The sequence below is a fragment of the Ovis canadensis genome, chromosome 2 (assembly GCF_042477335.2).
Source record: "Ovis canadensis isolate MfBH-ARS-UI-01 breed Bighorn chromosome 2, ARS-UI_OviCan_v2, whole genome shotgun sequence".
Taxonomy (NCBI): Eukaryota; Metazoa; Chordata; class Mammalia; order Artiodactyla; family Bovidae; genus Ovis; species Ovis canadensis.
In genome coordinates this window covers 42,520,984-42,542,527 of record NC_091246.1, presented here as the reverse complement: position 1 = coordinate 42,542,527, position 21,544 = coordinate 42,520,984, and the positions used below count along the sequence as shown (strand labels likewise).

General features: G+C 50.3%; 1 protein-coding gene across 1 annotated transcript in view; it reads right to left on the bottom strand.

Moving 5' to 3' along the window:
- Nucleotides 1-587: 587 nt before the first annotated feature.
- The window catches only part of LOXL2 (lysyl oxidase like 2), a 114,042-nt gene continuing 93,085 nt past the window's right edge, over nt 588-21,544 (bottom strand). The window contains exons 10-14 of the mRNA XM_069574004.1: nt 15,881-16,124; nt 8,889-9,004; nt 7,634-7,770; nt 2,451-2,562; nt 588-1,563 (exon numbers count right to left, since the gene is read on the bottom strand). Coding sequence (XP_069430105.1) covers nt 1,484-1,563; nt 2,451-2,562; nt 7,634-7,770; nt 8,889-9,004; nt 15,881-16,124 — 689 coding nt within the window. The 3' untranslated portion in view covers nt 588-1,483. The remainder of the gene's footprint in view (nt 1,564-2,450; nt 2,563-7,633; nt 7,771-8,888; nt 9,005-15,880; nt 16,125-21,544) is intronic.

Below are 21,544 nucleotides of genomic sequence, written 5' to 3'. Positions count from 1 at the left end.
GAGACTCAGGGTCCACCCTCACTGCACCTCGGGGAAGGGCGTGGGGCCCTGATCTGCTTCATCGTCCTTCCGCCAGAGACCAGCCCAGGTGCTGCCCTTTGAGGAAATTTCCTGAGGCTGAAGGCTGGATGTCCCATCTGATCCTCACGCAACCATGGTGCCCCTAACACATTTCCCTAAAAGACAAGAGCCGAAGAAAGGCTGAGGCCCGTCCTCTGTGGTGTGAACTAAAGGAGGCCTCTGTGATGGTTCAGTGGTAAAGAACTTGCCTGCAGCCCAGGAGATGCAGGTTTGATCCCTGGGTCAGGAAGATCTCCTGGAAGAGGAAATGGCAACCCACTCCAGTATTCTTGCCTGGGAAATCCCATGGACAGAGGAGCCTGGTGGGCTACAGTCCCTGGGGTTGTGAAAGAGTCAGACACAACTTAGGGACTAAACACCAACCTGTAGCCAATGCTGGACAGGAGGTGTCGAACCCACATCCCTATGAGAGAGAACCTGTAAGGGTGTGCAGCTCCCTGGCTGTGACTGGGGAAAGGAGCCCTGTGGCTTAGGGGCTGCACGCAGAGGCCCAAATGAAACACACCTGCAGGTCATAAATCTTTTATTTGGAGTTTCAAGTATGTGTAAGTGTCCGTGATGACACATGGCGATCGGTGAGCGTCCTCCTCACCCAGAACCCTGGTTCTAGCACCGTTGAATCAATTACCCACAGAATTAGAAGGACAGACAGAGGCGTCACTTACACAGGTGGGCTGGTTTTTCTTTTGAGCTCTATGTTCAAAGGCCCAGATGCCCGATATGAAATGCCACTAAATTACTTTCTGTTTCAAAGTCTGTGAAAATAGAATATAATTATAGTATCTTGAAAAATAGGAGGGCACAGGGGTGTAGGTGTCTGGGGGCAAGAGAAGCACCATCTCTGAGCTCACTGGATCAGAAGACGGTTGGCAGCATTACTTATACATGTGAATAGAATAAACAGAGTAGAGGCAGGTCATTTAATTGGAAGAGAAGTCTAGATATTCAGGGTGGCTGGAAACAACCTAAGAGGAGGGGAAGTGGGATTCAGCCTGACCTCCTTGGGTTGCTAACCCACGTTGCCAACATGTAACTTGGAGAAGAAAATGGCCCCATGTTATCTGTGGTGAGCCGGGCAGATGGTGAGGCTCGGAGTGGACCATGCCTTGGATGGGACAAGCAGCCAACCACCTGTGTACTCATGGTCCCAGCCAGGATGGCTCTTGGTTGGCGCTGCTCCCCACCGCCCCATGGACAAGCCCCAGCCCTGGAAGCTGTCCCAGGCTGCGGGTGTCAGGAACACGCCTTCCTCGCCTTCCTCCTGAGCTTGGCCGAGGGCTGCAGGGGGCCAAGACGGGCAGGGCCGGGCTGGATGAGGGGGAGCAGGGTGATATCCGGTCAGACTGCAGTTGTTGGGGGAGATGCCCGTGGCCCGAAGGCAGGAGGTGACCATGTTGCCACTTTACCGCGTGGAGACCTGGTTATTTATGAGTCCACTGAAATGCTCAAACTTTTTTTCCGTCTCTTCACTGAGGGAACCACCTGGGGGAACAGGCATCAGAGAGATAGTGTTGGGCAAACCAGATGCACAAGTCTCCCCCGCCAGAGCTGGAGCCACCCCATCCTCCCCAGGCGGCCTGCAGGGCCACCTGTGTGTGATGCCAGCAGGGCAGTGACAGGTGCTGGCCATCTGTAGGGCCAGGCTCATGTCAGCTGCCCTGGCAGAGTCGGCTGAAGGAGTGACTTAATCTAATGCTGTTAGTTTTTACCTCCGCCGAGAGCAAGGCCATCACTTTGCCAGTGGAGGAGAAAGCCCAGCCTCCCCTGTTGGAACCCAGGTTGTATAATGCTGGGAAAAGCTTCTTCATTGGTGGCCAGAAGCCATGGTGGCGGCTAGAGCTCGACAGGAAAACGACACGCACAGCCCACAAATTGCCGACGCCCACGTTTTTGTGGTCTCACGTATAATGAGGTGGTGGCCTCAGCTTCACCAGCCCTTAAATAGCTTTGGGATCTGTGCTGGGCTGGCCCATTTCTGTCCCATTCTCTTGCCTCAGCCAATGCTGGCAGTGAAAACCTCTTCTTCATCCAGGGCTGTGTGTTCACCATGTCCTTCCCGTGTGTAGAAACGCGAGACTGGCTCCCCCCACCCCCAAGGTCTTTACCCAGCTTAGGAAGGCGCGCTGTTTCCTGGAGAAAGTGGGGCAGCTCCCGCCCGTCTCCTGGAGGTGGGCTGAGGAGGGCGGCCCGGGGGCGAGTGCTCCCCATCCTGGAGGAGGGCTGAGGAGGGCGGCCTGGGGGCGCAGTGCTCCCCATCCTGGAGGAGGGCTGAGGAGGGCGGCCCAGGGGTGCAGTGCTCCCCAGCCTGGAGGAGGGCTGAGGAGGGCGGCCTGGAGGCGAGTGCTCCCCAGCAGGGCCCCGGGCCTTACCTATGTGACAGTTGTACATCCAGATGCGGTGGCCGTCATACCGGGTCCTGCACTTCATGATGTTGTTGGTGTAGTCAGACTCCGCCACCTCGTAGTTGGGATTGATGACAACCTGGGGGAGAGTCAGGGCAGAGGGGGTCCTGCCTCGGCCTCCCTTCATCCTAGGCCCGGCTGCGATGCTGAGACCAGGCCTGCCTCCAGAGCCGGGCTGAGCTCACGGGACAGAGCACAGCATGGCTGGTGTTGTGTTCCCAGAGCAGAGGGGAGGGTGCAGGACTGGCCAGAGGCGAGGCCAGGGAGGCAGAGGGGAGACCTGGAGGAGACCTCCATGCACCTCACACACACACACACACACACACACACACACACACACACACACACTCCTACCAAGAGTAAGCCTTCAGGTGTGGGCAAGGGATAGTTACCGAGTTTGGGATGAACATGTATATACTTAAAATGCATAACCAACAAGGACCTACTGTACAGCACGGTGAGCTCTGCTCCATGGTATGTGGCAGCCTGGCTGGGAGGGGGGTTTGCGGGTGAATGGATACATGTATGTGTTTGGTTGAGTCTCTTCACTGTTCAGCTGAAACTATTACTACACTGTTTGCTAACTGGCTATACTCCAGTACAAGGAGGGCATGACAATCCAGTCTAGCATTCTTGCCTGGAGAATCCCCATGGCCACAGGAGACTGGCGGGCTACAATCCACGGGGTCACAAAGAGTCGGACATGACTGAGCAACTAACCAACGCACAGCACATACCCTAATACAGAATAAAAAGTATTTAAAAAAATGATTATTAACCAATCTTTTGTCTGACTCTTTGTGACCCCGTGGATTGAAGCCCACCAGGTTCCTCTGTCCATGGGATTCTCCAGGCAAAAATACTGGAGTAGGGAGCCATTTCCTTTTCCAGGGGATTTTCCCAACCCAGGCAGGCCTTCAAAAAGGGGTTACCCTCTCCTGGGTGCCAGAGAGGTTTGATGTTAGTAGAGAAGCAGGAGCTGAGGCCTGAGGAGGCCACGAAACAGCTGCTGAGAGAGCCAGAAGGGAGCGGGGAGCAGGACTTGCTGGGAGGGCATGGCGACCAGGACTGGACGCTGTGGGAGTCAGCGGAGGGCTGCCCCAGGCGCCGCAGATGACACTGTTCCTGGCAGCGCGACGTTAGGCACAGCCCTTCTGTTCTCTGGTTCCAGGTTTACTCTAGGGGGTCCCCAAGCCCTTTCTGCTCACCAGGGCAGATTTCCCCCTTGTACCCCCTTCCTCTGCGTCATCCCAGGTAAGAGGGTGGCACTCAGAAGAGCAGGAGCAGGAGGGACAATTCTTCTGAGGGGGCTTCTGGGATTGGCCAGTCCTAAAGGAGATCAATCAGTCAGTCCAAAAGGAAATCAAACCAGTCAGTCCTAAAGGAGATCAACTGAATATTCATTGGAAGGACTGATGCTGAAGCTCTAATACTTTGGCCACCTGACTCAAAGGGCTGACTCATTAGAAAAGACCCTGAAGGCAGGAGGAGAAGGGGATGCCAGAGGATGAGATGGTTGGATGGCATCACCGAATCAATGGACATCAACTTGGGCAAACTCCAGGAGATAGTGAGGGACTGGGAGGCCTGGCATGCTACAGTTGTTTGGGTAGCAAAGAGTTGGACATGACTTGGCAACTGAACAACAAAAACAACTGGGAGCAGACAGAAAAGGGATATTTAGTGGTGAGGAGCCCAGAGGACAAATTAAAGGAATAGGAAAGTGAGGAGACAGAAGCTGGGCCTGGGGCTGTGGGTGAAAGTGCAGAGGACACAGATGAGGCTTTCCCCCGAGGGTCCTGCCACATCTGGAAGACCCCAAGGAGGCAAGGGGGACAGGGCCGCCCATGGTCAATATGATGGGGGAGGGACAGCCTGCTCGTTAGGGTGCATTCTATAGGCTTGGGGCCCTCAGGACCTCTCCCTCCAGGGCTGAGAGTCAGACCATAAAGAAGGTTGAGGGCTGAAGAATTGATGCTTTGAACTGTGGTGCTGGAGAAGATTCTTGAGAGTCCCTTGGACAGCAAGGGGATAAAACCAGTCAGTCCTAAAGGAAATCAACCCTGAATATTCATTGGAAGGACTGATGCTGAAGCTGAAGCTCCAATACCTTGGCCACCAGACGCAAAGAACCAACTCATTGGAAAAGTCCCTGATGCTGGGAAAGACTGAGGGTAGGAGAAAGGGATGACAGAGGATGAGATGGTTGGATGGCATCACCAACTCAATGGACATGAGTTTGAGCAAACTCTGGGAGATAGTGAAGGACAGGGAAGTCTGGTGTGCTGCAGTCCATGGGGTCACAAAGAGTCGGACATGACTTAGTGACTAAACAGTAACAACAGTGACCCTTTAGCAAGCTGGCTGGGCCTGCCAGAGATGCTATGGGAAACAGGTCAGTGGGGGTCTCCAGCCCTGAGTCCTAGCCGGTGCAGAATATTCTGGGGGCTCTAGGTTATGTCCCATGGTGACTCTGTCTCTCTAGGTAAGGCTGGGAAATGTCCTGCTCTGGGGTGGCCTTACTTTGATCTGTTTTCTGCCTGACAACCTTAGTTGTGCCATGTACCAGCCCATGCATGGCTCATAGCCAAGGACAGACAAACCCCCTGCACCAAGACCCAGGCAGCCCTTTGCTCACAGATAGTCATGTCCCTGCAGGTGACCATGAGGGCAGTGGGGACTATTAGGGCCCTTTTGACCCACTCGGGTGCAAGGGTGAGAGCGGAAATGAATGGTCTCCACAGTTCCATCAGACTCATATGTGGGGTCCTCAGTCTCTTGGGGATCTGTGGGCAGTGGCTTTAGTTCCTTAGGCAGGAGACCTGCTGTGATTTACAACAGCCAACATGTGGAAGCAACCTGCCCATCAACAGATGAATGGGTAAAGATGTGATGTATATGTATGTAGACACACAATGGAATACTCAGCCAGAAAAAAAAAAAATGAAATTTTGCCATTTGCAATAACATGGATGGACTTGAGGGTATTATGCTTAGTGGAATAAGTCAGGGAAAGAAAAATACTGCATATTATCACGTATTTATGCAATCTAAAAAACACAACAAACCAATGAATGTAAAAAAGAAGACGACTCACAGATACAGAGCTAGTGATCACCAGTGGGGAGAGGGGAATGGGGAGAGGCCAGACAGGGGTACAAACCACTGTGTATGAAATAAACTATAAGGGTACACTACTGCAAGCACAGAGAATTAAGCCAAAATTTTCTGATAACTATAAATGGGGCATAATCTAGAAAAATTTTGAATTGCTATGTTGGACACCTGAAACTAATACTGTAAATCAATTATACCTCATTGGACACCTATGTTTAATACGTTAAATCAGTTATACTGCAATTTTTAAAAACTTAAAAAACACACACAGAAAATAAATAAAGTGACAGTGGCAGCTTTGTGTTGAAAAACAAAAAGATCTGCTGTGGATCCAGGCAATGGTGGGAATTAGGGATCTAATAACCTTGGGAACCCTGCCTCTGAGCCTCTGTGCACTGGCCTCTTGGGCTGGAACACCAACCCTTCCTCAACCCAGCTTTCTCCTGTTTCTGCAGCATTTCTGGGGCCTGCACCTGGGTCCACATGGGAATGGAGAGGGCCAATACTCCCAGGCCAGGACTCTCGAAAGTCTAAAGCTCCACATCCATCCCAAGGGAAGATGACCTGGCCCTGCTGGCTGTGAAGTGTGGGTAATGATAATGCCCATCCCTGGGGGATTACATGAGACCATGGGTCCACAGGGTGTGGCCAGGGTCTGGCCCACCACCGATCTTCAGTGTACAAGTACGTGTGTGCTCAGTCTCTTTGTGACCTCCTAGACTCTTTGTGACCTCCTAGACTGTAGCCCGCCAGGCTCCCCTGTCCATGGGATTCTCCAGGCAAGAATACTGGAGTAGGTTGCCATTTCCTACTTCAGGGGATCTTCCAACCCAGGGATTGAACCCACATCTCTTGTATCTCTTGCATTGGCAGGCAGATTCATTACCACTGGGCCATCTGGGAAGCCTTTAATGAGTCACAGTTATTAAAAAGACATTATCAAAATACATGACGCTACATGTTCCCCTTGCAAAGGGATAGCAGACCTCAAACATAAACTGAAGTACGTGTACAGAGACATGGATATCCGATTCTTTAAATAAAGAGCACTCTGCTCTTCACTTGGGCTTCTCCAAGTCTGCGGTTCTGGGCTTGTGGGTGGAAAAGTGCTTGGCTATCTGATTACCAGTCTCTGAAACTGACCAGGGAAACTTTCAGAACCCCTCTGTGGTCACTTCCCTGCAGGTGTTGGTTCCTCCCAGGATTGTCTATAAGGTGGGGACCGTGGCCAGGCCCTGGGCTGGCTGAATGCCCTCTAGGAAAGCTTTCAAGACAAAATGACACATTTCTGGTCACCCAAGGATCTAGCTTGAAAGCAAGATGGGTGGGGATGTGGGAAAAATAAGGTGAAGTCTCCGCAGGCAGGAGTGCGCCTGTGTGCTTGAAGGGGAGACGCTGGGGATATGGTGACCCTGGGTTCCCCCACCAGTCTGGGCACTGGCTGGGGCCTGCAGCTATTTGCAGAAAGGTGGGAGGCCAGTGCGTCTTAGTTCCTGTCTCAGGGTGGCCCTTCCCCTGGACAGAGTACATAGAAGCCCTGGGAAGTCATTGCACAAATAGTCACTGGACAGGCTGCCTCTAGTACCTAACAATCTACCATTATAGGTTTATTTCTTTGCATTGAACACTGCCCCCTCTGCAGATCCTCTTCTATGAGGCAAACATTTCTGGGGGAGGCAAGTCACAGACACTTGTGAGTGAATGGCTCTTTGTGTGATTGCTTTTAGCCCTGATGGCACAGGCCAAGAGAGCCTGAGGGAGGGCACTGGGAGAAGCCGGGGTGGAGGTGCAAGTAACGCTCCAGAGACAAGGAGTGTGGGCTGCCTTAGAAGCTGCACAGATTCCTAGCCTGAGCACCAATCTGGCCTGCAGACGCCCTTCGATTTGCAAGTACCAGGTCCAGGACTCTGTGCCCTTTAGACAGCCCAGCCTCCATGCCTAGGCACCATCAGCAGGAGACTGCCTACCCATTTGCTCAGGCAGAGACCCGGCCTCCCATCAGCAGGGGCCCTGGAGCCCCTTATGCGGCTCACCTGGAACAGGTAGTCTCCAGGAGGCACGTCAGTGATGTCGACCCACTGGCAGTCAATGTCATGACGGTACATGTCCCAGCAGCCCATGGTGATGCCCTGCTCACCAAAGTTGGCGCACTCGTAACTCTTCTGGATGTCTGCATGTGGAGACAGAGGGAAGCCAAGTCACCAGGCACCCACGGTTCCTCCACCGTGCTCCTCATGAAGGCCCTGCTAAGTGGGGGGGCATCCCCAGACCCCACCTTCAGCATCTCTCCCTTCTCCAGGCCCACAGCCTTGGCTGCCTCTGGGCTCGGCGGCCCATCCCTGCTCTGCTCTGCTTTTGGTAGAATCCTCCCTCAATTCCCTATCCACATCCCACTGAGTCCTCCTCCATGAAGCCTTCCTGGGCCACTCTGGCCCACCCTGGCCGTTCTGCAGCCTGGGAATGAAGCGTGTGCTATTCTGGATAAGTTATGATGTTTATTGTTGAGCCCGATGCGGGGTCATCTGGTCTCCCCGAGGGCATCCGCTCTTGGATGTGGTCTCGGTCTGACCCATCTCTCTGACCTGTCCTGGGTCAGCCCCTTGTGTGGCACACAGTAGGTGCTCAAAACCCATCTGCTGGGTGATTTCATGACATGCCAAGGGCCACATCAACCACTAACAATTAGCACCCATTTACTGAGAGCCTGCCAAGTCTGGGCGCTGCTCTAAACCCCAGCTGCCCTGAGAAGAGTCACGTGTCTCCTCTTAAGAAAGCTCGGTCAGGCCAGGATGGCAGATGCGCCCACAGCGGTCACCGTGCAGGTATGGAAGCGACTGGGGGTGTGGGTGGGGTGCTGCCTCTGCCTGGGGCAGTCAAGAGAGTCTGGGAACCTCAAAGTGGGGCTTCGAGCTTGAACTGGAAGGTGAGAACCTGTGGGGCTTGTGTATCTATGTTGGATACAGAGAGAAAGTGTGGTAGCCAGAGTGATAGGGGACTGCGTGTCAGGTTTAAGGGTTTGAGCCTTACAGGGGAGACCCACCAGTGGACCCACTGGATTGCCCGTCAGCATGATTCTGGGGACCCAGGTGCCTTTATAGCCAGGCCTTGCCCACCCCACCCCTCCAGCCCCAGATGGTAGTTATGAGGTCCCCAGTGAGGAAGGTCCTGTGGGGAGTCAGCAGGGCGACACCGAGTCCCTAGCCAGGCCTGAGATCCTGGCCAAATGACCACACGCAGCAGCATCTGAGTCCCTCAGAATCTCCCCAGCCCACCCTGTCCCCCGAATACCTCCTTCACATTCTGTGTCCTCCAAGCAGAAGCTAGCTTTGTGGCCCTCTGCCACCTTGGTGCCATTGAGGTTCAGCAGGTCATAGTGTGTGAACACCTCCATGCTGTGGTAGTGCCTGGGGGCGAGAGGGAGGTCTGGATGTCAGTTTCTGGAGGGATTGCCGCCTGCAAGCGATGGCCCAGCTGGCCATTCCCCTCCAGGGACATCTCGAGCAGAGCAGCGTGGTCCAAAGTGGTGGTGGAGGGAGAAAAGTGTGCAGTGGACAGGGCATTATGAGATGGGGGATGGGACAGAAGTCAGGAATCGTGGCGCTTCCATGGGCTCTGGAGGGGGACAACACACTACCTTCGAGAGCCTCAGTTTTTTCATCTGCTAAATGGAAATAATAATGTAATGCATGGGGTGCTATGGGAATTAATCAGATAAACTGATGAACAGGGGCTCAGCATCAATAAGCTCAATAAATTAGGATATATTTAGTAAAAGGATGTAGCACCCTCCAGAGACCTAAAGTGGCTGTCACAGCTCATTTCTACTTGGGCACTTTCTGCAGGTGAATACAAGTCACTCTTTGATGTCTTTAGAAAACGTTTAAAGTGGGAGTATGGTCGGGAGGGAGACAGAATGAAGAGGGGAAGAAAGGATGGGAAGAGCAGGCGCTGATGAGCAGGGCACACACGTGTCCCAAACTAGGCAGAAACTTGTGCTCCTGGCGTCAAGAACATTCTTTTTTTAAAAGAGGGGGGAAAAGGGGCTTTGAGACCCCATGGGAGGGAGAGGGTGACTGGCACATCCTGTAGAAGGGAGCAGAGAGGGAAGAGAGATTGTGTACCCCCGTGGCTCTTGTCCCGGATGAACATTTACCTAACGGGGTCCCACCTCATCCCTCGGGAAGAATTGAGAACAGATGCAGGCTCTTGGAAAGGCCTGTGTTTGGTGCAGAATAACACGGGAGACATGGCTTCCGAGGGGCCTTCCTGAGGGGCTTGGTGCCAAGCCCATCCTAAGCTGCTATACATCTTATCACAAGTGGCTGCAAGTATTCACACTCGCTTGTCTCTCATTCCAGGAACATTTGGAAAATGGGGGAAGGCACAAGCTACCAAGGTTTGGGGAACAGAATCATGAGTTTTGTTTCCCTGTGACCTGAGTTCCCTCCGCAGGAAAGAGGGAATGACAGCATGACCCCCATCAGGGGTTCTGTACAGAGGAACTAGGAGACGGACTTCCCTAGTTGGGTCCAGAGGCTAAGATCCCACCTTCCAATGCAGTTCCCTGGTTAGGAAGCTAAGATCCCACAGGCCTTGCAGCCAAAAAACTAAAACGTAAAACAGAAGCAATTTGATAACAAATTCAATAAAGACTTAAAAAAATAAATATAAGTAAGCTATTAATGGGGAAAAAAACATGGATTAGGAGAAGTCACAGAAATGCCTACCACGGGGCTTGAGACAGAGGAACACTCAATACCTGTCCACCCTCTCCTTACCGCTACTACTCCCATGAGTGATGGAGTCCTGCTTTATTACTATCAACACCGCTACCATTGCTATGATTGTGTGTATTAGTCACCCAGTCATGTCTGACTCTGTAACCCTATGGACTGTAGCCTGCCAGGCCTCTGTCCATGGGATTCTCCAGGCCAGAATACTGGAGAGGGCTTCCATTCCCTTCTCCAGGGGACCCATTGCTATGATTATTTCCTGGCCACAGCAGCTTCCTCACCGCCCCCCACCCCACCCCCAGCCTTAGGTGTTTGCCCTCAGGCTCTCTCGGCTGGATGGGAACAGAAGAGGACAGAGAGGAGAGGAAAATTAAAAGGACAACTTTACAGAGAGGAAATGAGAGGCTCTTTTCCCTTCTTCCTGCATTGGGCTGGTGCTATAAATAACGTCAGAAGTGCCTAACTTGGGCTTTTCCCAGGTCACTCGGGTTCCTGGGTAAAAGGATGCTGAGCCAGGGGCCCATGGGGAACAGTTACAAGGATGCATTCTGTGGCAGTTGAAGGAAAGACTTTGAAAGAGTCTATTTTGGCTTCTTGAAGGAGCAAGATGGGACACGAGGTCTGACTCACTGCCTAAAACATGTCTACCTCTTTCAGAGAGGGGTTTATGTTGCTATGTTTACTGGCTGGAAAGACTGAAGAGAAATAGGTTTATGTTCCGCTGTCTAAACAAAATGCAGACGGAGCCCACAGACAGACTCTTGTAAGGCTGGCCTTCTCCTGCTGCCCCTGCTTCCTGCAGACTTGATTTAAGAGTCTTCCCCGACTCTTCGTTTTTTCCCCTGTGGACATGGGGAGGGAAGCAGCTGGCTGGAGATTCATGATGCTAGCTAGCTGTGGTCCGGGAGCCTCTGTGCTTTACTGCTGGGGCGTGTGTGGACATCACCTCCCGGGCCATCTCTCCTCCAGCGGGCTGGTTGGAGAGCCCAGGGGCACCCACCCTTCACCACCCACACTCGCACCCCAGGAGATTCAGATCGAGGCTGCTGGGAAGGAGGGAGGAAGCATCTGGTGATCCAGGGACATTTTCTCCTTTCAGGCTGAGCGTCCTGATCTTCAGAGGTCTAAGAGGTAGCCTGATCTATGGGATAAAGATAGGGAAATGTCGGTTTGGAAAGAGATTCAGGAAGTCTAGGCAGGAGAGAACACCAGACACTAGATCACTGGAGGCCGGTGGAGGTCGTTGTAACTTGGCAGAGAAGAAGGGTGATCTTCCACTGGGGAACGAGAGAGCGAGGTACACTAGGGCATGGCACCAGCAGAGGCACAGGGCTCTGGGTGGACACGTGGATGACAGGCAAAGCCAGTCCAGAACAAGAAGGGAGCTTGGGTATGTTCTTTGTTCCCTAGGTCATCTCGGGCCCAGATAAGACTTTCCATCTGAGCATCAGTGCATATTACAGAGATGCTTCACTCTTCTTCCTTTCTCACACCAGCCATGTGTCCCCCGGCGCCCATCCTGGCTGGCATTCAGCTGTGGATTGGAAGATGCTCCCATTACTATTTCAGAGAACGTGGGGGCGTGTTCCAACCTCAGGAGGTGCTGCCACAAAGGGCAGGAGCCCTTCTGCTCGCTCAGCCTTGCCCTTCCCCACCTGCTAGGCAGCCCTCGGGTGGAACAAAGCCCTCCTGGATGGGATGAAGGCCTAAATTCGGCTCACTGAGGCCGCACTGAATCTGCAGGGGGCTGCTCTGCACATGGTGGGGGCGGAATGAATGAAAGTCCCGCCTTTTGTAGGCGGGCTACCCGTGATCAGAGGGCCTGGCACCTGTGGTTGGATATCCATCTCCCTGCATCTCCAGCTCCCAGCTCCCCTCCAGGGCTTTCCTGAGGTAGGGGGCAAGGCAGGATGCTGCACCCTGGAACACAGCAGGGGCTGAGAACCAGGAGCAGCAAGGCTGCTCTGTGACATCATGTCCCAGGTGAGCAGTGTGGCCCATACCTGGGGTGCAAGAAGCAGGAAGGGGACCCCCATCAGTATCATCAGTCAAGGGCCATGATGATGAGAGAGAATGGCTCAGGGCATTTCCCTTTAGGCTGGCTCGTGAGGAGGCTCTGAGAGGGCTCAGTCTCCGAGCCTCACCTTGTATGTGAGTGCTCAGTTGCTAAGTTGTGTCCAACTCTTCGTGACCCTATGAACTGTAGCCTGCTAGGCTCCTCTGTCCATGGGATCCCCAGGCAAGAACACTGGAGTGGACTGCCATTTCCTTCTTCAGGGGATCTTCCTGACCCAGGGATCAAGCCCACTTCTCCTGCAGTTCCTGCACTGGCAGGTGGGTTCTTTACGGCTTTGCCACCCGGAAGCCCCTGTGGTATTTCATCTTAGCACTTTCAAAGACTATACCTCTGTTCCTCAGCACAGCATCAACTAAATTGGGAGTGACCATTTTGCAGATTCAGGCTAACTTGAGCCAGGGTTCTCAACTTTGACTTCACAGATGGGCTTTAGCATCTGTAAATCTGCTGAAACAGGGTGTAAAATCCAGAAATAATTTCTTTGAGTGGAGGATGGGTCAGCTCTCATCATGCTCCCAAAGGGACCCAACAGAGAAATTCAGGGCCAGGAGTCCTGTTGAAGGTCCTCCCATAGGGCCTGGAGAAGCTCCCCCGGAGCTCTGGAGGCCAGGGGTGGGGAGTTTCTTACACTCCCTGGGGTCTTGTGGTCAGAGGTTCTCAGCCACAGTCCAGGAGGGCAAGGCTGAAGGGACATATGCTTAGCCAGTATGATCTTTCCCACCCATTCCTTCCAAACCATTGATTGCAACATCTGTAAACAAAGAAAGGAAACAGACCACAGGAAAAGCAGGGTTTGGGGTGGGGAGGTCAGGGTGGCTTGGAGCTCCAGATCAGAAGAAACACTTCATGAGGTCGCCATGTGTATTCTTAGAGAAGAAACCATTCCTTGGAGATCAAGCCTATGTCACAGGGAGCGCCCTACCGTGTGATGTCTGGGTGGAGCACCATATATGGGGCGGAGACGCAATTACCTTCTACTTATAGATCCAAAGGGCAGCACTTCCACCATGTATTCTCGGAAGGAAATCAGGCACCCATACGTCAGGGCTTTAATTTTACTCTCTAACTCCCTCCCTGCAGAAGACCTCCATGCTTCTATATAAAGACCCAAACTTCTTTGGCTAAAGAGGGCTTTCAGGACATACCAAGAGTAATTGCAGTTGACCTTTGAACAACGCAGAGGTTAGGGGCACTGACCTCCACACAGTTGAAACTCCAAGAACTGTTATCTCAGTCTCAGAAACAAAGGAGCTCAGAAATGACTCATCCAAGGGCAGGAAACTGAAACTGCTTGGATAGAATCGGGACACAGCAGCCCTAATTCGTTTGATTCTATGTATTGTGATCTCTAATCAAACACGAACTTTTCCCCACACTGAGTTAATTTAAAAGCTATAAAATGAAAATGTGTAGAGGTACTACGTTAATTGGAAAAGAAAAATCCAAAGGGACCCAGGCATTTCAAATCTGTGTTGTTCAAGGGTCAACTACATAAAGGAATATCAGTACCCCCGAGTTCTATCACAATCCTTTTTTTTTTTTTTGATATGGACCATTTTTGACCAGATTATTAAATCTGTTACAATAATGCTTCTCTTTTATGTTTTGGTTTTCTGGCCATAAGGCATGTAGGGTCTTAGCTCCCTGACCAGGGATTGAACCTGCAACCCCCTGCACTGGAAGGTGAAGTCTTCACCACTGAGCCACCAGGGAAGTTCAAATTGTCCTTTCTTTTGAAATGGATTGAACAACTCTATCCCTAAACAGTTTCAAATGTGACTAGGCCATAAATTACGACATGAAAAAGCAGCCCTACAGATTTGTGATGAAGACTAGGGGAAAGACAGAAAAGGGTTAGTCGCTTAGTCATGTCTGATTCTTTGCAACCCCATGGACTGTAACCCACCAGGCTCCTCTGTGCATGGGACTCTCCAGACAAGAATACTGGAGTAGGTGGCCATTCCAGTCTCTAGGCGATCTTCCCAACCCAGGATGGAACCCAGGTCTCCTGCATCACAGGCTGATTTTTTTACTGTCTGAGCCGCCAGGGAAGCCCTTCTGAAGACTGGGGGAGGTCCCAGGAAGGGCACATACTGGGAGTCAGGCAGGCCCCAGTCAGGACCCTCATTCCCCAACTTCATCCTGGACAAGTCATGTGAATGCAGAGCCACGGTTTCCTGATTCAGAAAAAGGAGGGTACCCTGCCTGGTACCTTTTTCTACCAGCTTTAGTTCTTGTGTCCCTAATAATGATCATCACACTTCAGAGCTGGAAGGACACCTAGAGGTCAGCCAGACTGGGGCCTCTCAGACTGATGGCACACAGTCCTTTGGGTACCTGTTAACATGCAGATTCTTAAGCAATTGTCAGTCTCCCATGGGCCCTGGATTTGACACTGACTGCAGATGCCACCAGCCCTCTTGGGGACCTGATGCAAAACTCTTGTAGGGCTGGGATTTTGAGTGCGGGGACCGTGCCCTCCCGCCGGGCCCAAGTCTGTGGTCCTTCGGGGAAGGGGTGGGAAGGTGGCTGCCGTGTTGAATGGCAGGGGCCTCCCTCTGTTCATTTTCAAAACTGCTCACTCTGTTCCCTCTACTCGCCCAGCTCAGGTCTGAGCAGCAAAATGAGAGCCAGCGGCAACAGACAGAGGGCTCTGGATTAGGGTGGGAATCAAGCAAAGGAACAAAAAGAAGGAGGCTGGGGGGCACAGGGAGATGAACAGCAAGGCTTCTGTTGGTCCAGCTTGGGCCGGCTCTGGGGCCGTGCTCTGCTCTCGCCCAGGAATTTATAACTGGGAACAGAGCCACAGACTGAGGGTGGGAAGGGACAGCGGAGGTCTCAGCTGATGTGGCCCAGATGGCCTGACATCGCACAGCTGGTGAGAGGCATGGCTGGGTCGAGAGACCAGGTCTCATGACTCCTGGGCCTAGAACTTGTGTCTCCACACTCACCATCTTCCTAGAGATCTTCAGCATGTACAGCATACTGGTATTTAAAATAACCCACATGCCACAAGTAGAGAGACTGCATGCCGCAACTAGAGAAGCCTGGGCACCACAACACAGACCCAGTATAGCTAAAAATAAAGTAGAACAGACTAGAATAAAATATATTTCTACATGAACTCAGCATCCAACACCTGCAGCACCCAAGCTCCCTGCAGAGCATGAATTTGCTGAGAACACACCAGAAACCATTGACTGAAGGTCAATGGAGGGGCACTGGGTTCTCAAAATGAAGTTTGTTTCTGAACGCTAGAGGTGTCAGGGGCAAGAAAGAGAGCAGGCTTGGAGAGGGTGAGGTGGGCCAGGGCCTCTGGGAGGGGAGAACACTGTCTGCAAATGTAAAGGAGCCCTCCAGCTAGAGGGAGCCCTGCCCCCAGGACCATGTGGCCGCTCGGCTGTGTCTAAGTGGCCCTGTGACATCTGGGGCCCGTGGGTTGGCGGGCTGGGGCAGGGAGGATGGCTCACCTGTGGCAGTCATGCCAGATCCAGGCGTGGCGCCCATTCTTGGGTCGGAAGTCGGACTGGCCGTTGTTGTGGATCTGGGAGGAGAAGCGCAGGAGCCGCCGGTAGCCCGTGGTGGGGTTGGTCTGGGCGGCCGAGGCCGAGAGGCAGTTCTCCTCCATGGCGCACTGCAGCATGAACATGGGCCGGTCCTCCAGGTACGTGGTCTGCTGCACGATCTCTGCGTTGAGCACCAGGTCAGGGGCAGCTGGGAGCAGGGCAGACACAGGCTTCAGACAGGCCAGAGACTCCACGCCCCTTCCCGCCTAGGTTTCCTCTGATTCCAGAGCAGTGACTGGCCTGCATCCCTGCCGAGCATCTGGAACTGGCTCTCGTGGTCTCTCCTATCCGGGTCAGGGATTACTACCCTCAACTCTTTCCCCCTTCTCTGAGAGCCCTGCTAGACACCTCTGTGGATCTCAGTGTGCGCATCTCAGTGTGCGCATGCATGCTTAGTGGTTCAGTCATGTGTGACTCTTTCTCATGTTTGCAAAATGTTGAACTACCCAGTAGTTCAATCTGGGTAATGGGTCCATGAGGCTTCATTATATTAATATTATTCTATCGCCTTTAGAATAATCTCCTGGAGTAATAGGCAAATTTGGCCTTGGAGTACAGAATGAAGCAGAGCAAAGGCTAACAGAGTTTGCCAAGAGAATGCACTGGTCATAGCAAACACCCTCTTCCAACAACATAAGAGAAGACTCTACACATGGACATCACCAGATGGACAACACCGAAATCAGATTGATTATATTTTTTGCAGCCAAAGATGGAGAAGCTCTATACAGTCAGCAAAAATAAGACCAGGAGGTGACTGTGGCTCAGATCATGAACTGCTTATTGCCAAATTCAGACTTAAATTGAAGAAAGTAGGGAAAACCACTAGACCATTCAGGTATGACCTAAATCAAATCCCTAACGATTACACAGTGGAAGTGAGAAATAGATTTAAGGGACTAGATCTGATAGGCAGAGTGCCTGATGAACTATGGACAGAGGTTCATGACATTGTACTGGAGACAGGGAGCAAGACCATCCCCAAGAAAAAGAAATGAAAAAAAGCAAACTGGCTGTCTGAGGAGGCCTTACACATGGCTATGAAAAGAAGAGAAGTGAAAAGCAAAGGAGAAAAGGAAAGATATACCCATTTCAATGCAGAGTTCCAAAGAATAGCAAGGAGAAATAAGAACGCCTTCTTCAGTGATCAGTGCAAAGAAATAGAATGGGAAGGACTAGAGATATCTTTAAGAAAATTAGAGATACCAAGGGAACATTTCATGCAAAAATGGGCTCGATAAAGGACAGAAATGGTATGGACCTAACAGAAGCAGAAGGTATTAAGAAGAGGTGGCAAGAATACACAGAAGAACTATACAAAAGAGATCTTCATGACCAAGATAATCACGATGGTGTGATCACTCACCTAGAGCCAGACATCCTAGAATGTGAAGTCAAGTGGGCCTTAGAAAGCATCACTATGAACAAAGCTAGTGGAGGTGATAGAATTCCAGTTGACCTGTTTCAAATCCTGAAAGATGATGCTGTGAAAGTGCTGCACTCAGTATGCCAGCAAATTTGGAAAACTCAGCAGTGGCCACAGGACTTGAAAAGGTCAGTTTTCATTCTAATCCCAAAGAAAGGCAATGCCAAAGAATGCTCAAACTACCACACAATTGCACTCATCTCACACGTGAGCAAAGTAATACTCAAAATTCTCCAACAATACATGAACCATGAACTTCCAGATGTTCAAGCTGGTTTTAGAAAAGGCAGAGGAACCAGAGATCAAATTGCCAACATCCGCTGGATCATCAAAAAAGCAACACAGTTCCAGAAAAACATCAACTTCTGCTTTATTGACTATGCCAAAGCCTTTGACTTTGTGGATCACAATAAACTGTGGAAAATTCTGAAAGAGGTGGGAATACCAGACCACCTGACCTGCCTCTTGAGAAATCTGTGTGCAGGTCAGGAAGCAACAGTTAGAACTGGACATGGAACAACAGACTGGTTCCAAATAGGAAAAGAAGTATGTCAAGGCTGTATATTGTCACCCTACTTATTCAACTTATATGCAGAGTACATCATGAGAAATGCTGGACTGGAAAAAGCACAAGTTGGAATCAAGATTGCCAGGAGAAATCTCAATAACCTCAGATATGCAGATGACACCACCCTTATAGCAGAAAGGGAACAAGAACTAAAGAGCCTCTTGATGAAAATGAAACAGGAGAGTGAAAAAGTTGGCTTAAAGCTCAACATTCAGAAAACAAAGATCATGGCATCCAGTCCCATCACTTCAAGGCAAATAGATGGAGAAACAGTGGAAACAGTGGCTGACTTTATTTTTTTGGACTCCAAAATCACTGCAGATGGTGATTGCAGCCATGAAATAAAAGGGCACTTACTTCTTGGAAGAAAAGTTATGACCAACCTAGACAGCATATTAAAAAGCAGAGACATTACTTTGCCAACAAAGGTCCATCTAGGTAAGGCTATGGTTATTCCAGTAGTCATGTATGGATGTGAGAGTTGGACTATAAAGAAAGCTGAGTGCCGAAGAATTGATGCTTTTGAACTGTGGTGTTGGAGAAGACTCCTGAGAGACCCTTGGACTGCAAGGAGATCCAACTAGTCATCCTAAAGGAAATCAGTCCTGGGTGTTCATTGGAAGGATTGATGTTAAGCTGAAACTCCAATACTCTGGCCACCTGATGCGAAGAGCTGACTCATTTGAAAATACCTTGATGCTGGAACAGATTGAAGGCAAGAGAAGAACGGGACGAGAGAGGATGAGATGGTTGGATGGCATCACCAACTCAATGGACTTGAATTTTAGTAAACTCCGAGAGTTGGTAATGGACAGGGAGGCCTGGCATGCTGCAGTCCATGGGGTAGCAAAGAGTTGGACATGACTGAGCGACTGCACTGATCTGAACTGAATCTCCTTCAGAGTGGCTTGAGAGTTTCCATAATAAAAAGCAGACAATAACAATGAATAGGAGCTTCTCTCGTAGCTCAGATGGTAAAGAATCTGCCTGCAATGCAGACCTGGGTTCAGTCCCTGGGTTGTGAAGATCCCCTGGAGAAGGGAATGGCAACCCACTGCATTATTCTTGCCTGCAGAATGCCACGGGCAGTGGAGCCTGGCGGGCTATAGTCCATGAGGTTGCAAAGAGTCGGACACAACAGTGACTAACACTTCTAACTTCTAACAATGAAATCATGCTACCATAGAGAGAACACTCTTAATACTTTGGTCTGATTCTTCTGGGAATTACAAATGTATTTCCCACCATGTGTAATACTGTATGAAGATCTGTACTACATAAAATACTACTTATATTGTATTAGTCTGTTAATGCTGTCTCTCTTAAAACATATCTTGACATATTCACTTGTTAATAAATATCCACTACAATATTTAATTTATAACCCTAACCTACACTTTATTTATTTTTAAACTAATTAATTAATATTACTTATTAACTTTTGATTGCACTGTATCTTTGTTGCTGTGTGGGGCTTTCTCTAGCTGCGGAGAGCAGGATCTATTCCCTGGTTGTGGTTCTCAGGCTGCTCACTAAAGTGGCTTCTCCAGTTGCAGAGAATGGGCTCTAGGCGAGAGGGCTTAGTTGTCTGGTGGCATGTGGGATCTTTCTGGAGCAGGGACTGAACCCATGTCTCCTGCATTGGCAGGCAGATTCTTAACCACTGGACCACAGTTAAAGATAAAGTGGCGATAAACATCCTGTAGTAAATCTCTGTGTGTAACTTTAATCATTTCTTCAGAATATATTTCTATAAATTGCTGAGGGGCAGGTTTCACGCTTCCAAGATTCTGATATATATCCGGTTCTACCAGTTTCCCCTTGCACTGTTGCTCCAAGTGAGAGTTTTCACCCAGTTACCTCTTTTAAAACAAGCTTGACTTATTCAATTAGCACAATGTACATAGCAGGTGTTAAAAAAAATAATCACCAGTGGTTACAATCTATGTTTACTAAACAGTTATAATAGAAGGATTAACTTCTTCACCAAAGGATTAATTGTGTCTCTCTTTAAAAGTGAGATTCTACTGAACATTTCTAGTATACCTCAATTCACAGGAATGTAGTATATGAATCATTTATGACAAGGCCCAGAGACTTCCCTGGTGGTCCAGTGGCTAACACCTTGCCTTCCGATGCAGGGGTTGTGGGTTCGATCCTTTGTTGAGGAACAAAGACCCAAAGACCCCACATGCCTCGCAGTCAAAAACAAAAACAAAATGTAAAACAAAAGCAATATTGTAACAAAATTAATAAAGGCTTAAAAAAATGATCCACATTAAAAAAAAATCTCAAAACAAGCAAACAAACCTTCAAACCTAAGACCCATCCATCTTTTATTTTCTGATGCTTGCAAATTTCTGAGGTGAGTGTCCTCTATGAGCTTTGCTTCCCTCATGTTCACCACTGCCTGGAGCAATTCTGCCCTGTCTGGGTCCCCTCCCTGGCTGTGCGTGGAGCCCAGCAGGTTTTCAGGATGTACCACTGCTGGTGCTGAGTGTTGAGTGCACAGTTTAATGAGGGTTTTGTGGCCTCTTTTCATGATCTGTACACTAGTCAGTAAGCATCCCCAACTCTGTGTGACCCTATGCCCTGTAACCCACCAGGTTTCTCTGTCCATGGGATTTTCCAGGCAAGAATACTGGAGTGTGTTGCCATGCCCTTCTCCAGAGGATCTTCCCAATGCAAGGATCAAACCTGGGTCTCCTGCATTGCAGGTAGATTCTTTACTGTCTGAGCCACTAGGCAAGCAAAAAGTTACTAGAAGAATATGTTTTTTCTTTATGAATAAAATATGAAGCCAGGTAAGCGTTCCTGGCCCCAGAGGCTCTTGCTTCCCCTGCAGACTCTGACTGATGCCTTCAGCCCAGGCAGAGGGGTTCTTTGAGCAATAGCCCCATGAAGGTCATTTGTGGTCTGCCGTGAGCATGTGGAGGGCCCTGTTGATCTCATAATTCTTGGTCCTCATAATAAAAAATTCCCCTTTGATCTCAGTATCTAGGATAGTGAGCTTCTTTTGACTCATGGGTTTGTTTCTACCTCATGCATGGTGGTGGTGGTTTAGTTGCTAAGTCGTGTCTGACTCTTGCGATCCTATGGACTGTAGCCTGTCAGGCTCCTCTATCCATGGGAATCTCCAAGCAAGAATACTGGAGTGGGTTGCCATTTCCTTCTCCAGGGGATCTTCCTGATCCAGGAATTGAACCCGGGTCTCCTGCACTGCAGGCAGATGATTTACCAACTGAGTTATGAGGGAAGCCCAGGCATACTGCGAATTATATTAAAGACCACATTTCTCTCCTTCCTTTGGCTGGTAGGAAGCCCGCTGTATAATAACAACAGTAAATGTATACGACTCTATGACAGCAAATGTATGTGCTGTGCTAGCCTAAGTTGCTTCAGCTGTGCTCAATTCTGTGTGACCCCACGGACTGCAGCCCACCAGGCTCCTCTGTCCATGGGATTCTTCTGGCAAGAATATTGGAGTGAATTGCCATGCCCTTGTCCATGGGATCTTCCCAGCCCAGGGATCGCACACGTCTTTTACATGTCCTGCATTGAAAGGCAGTTTTTT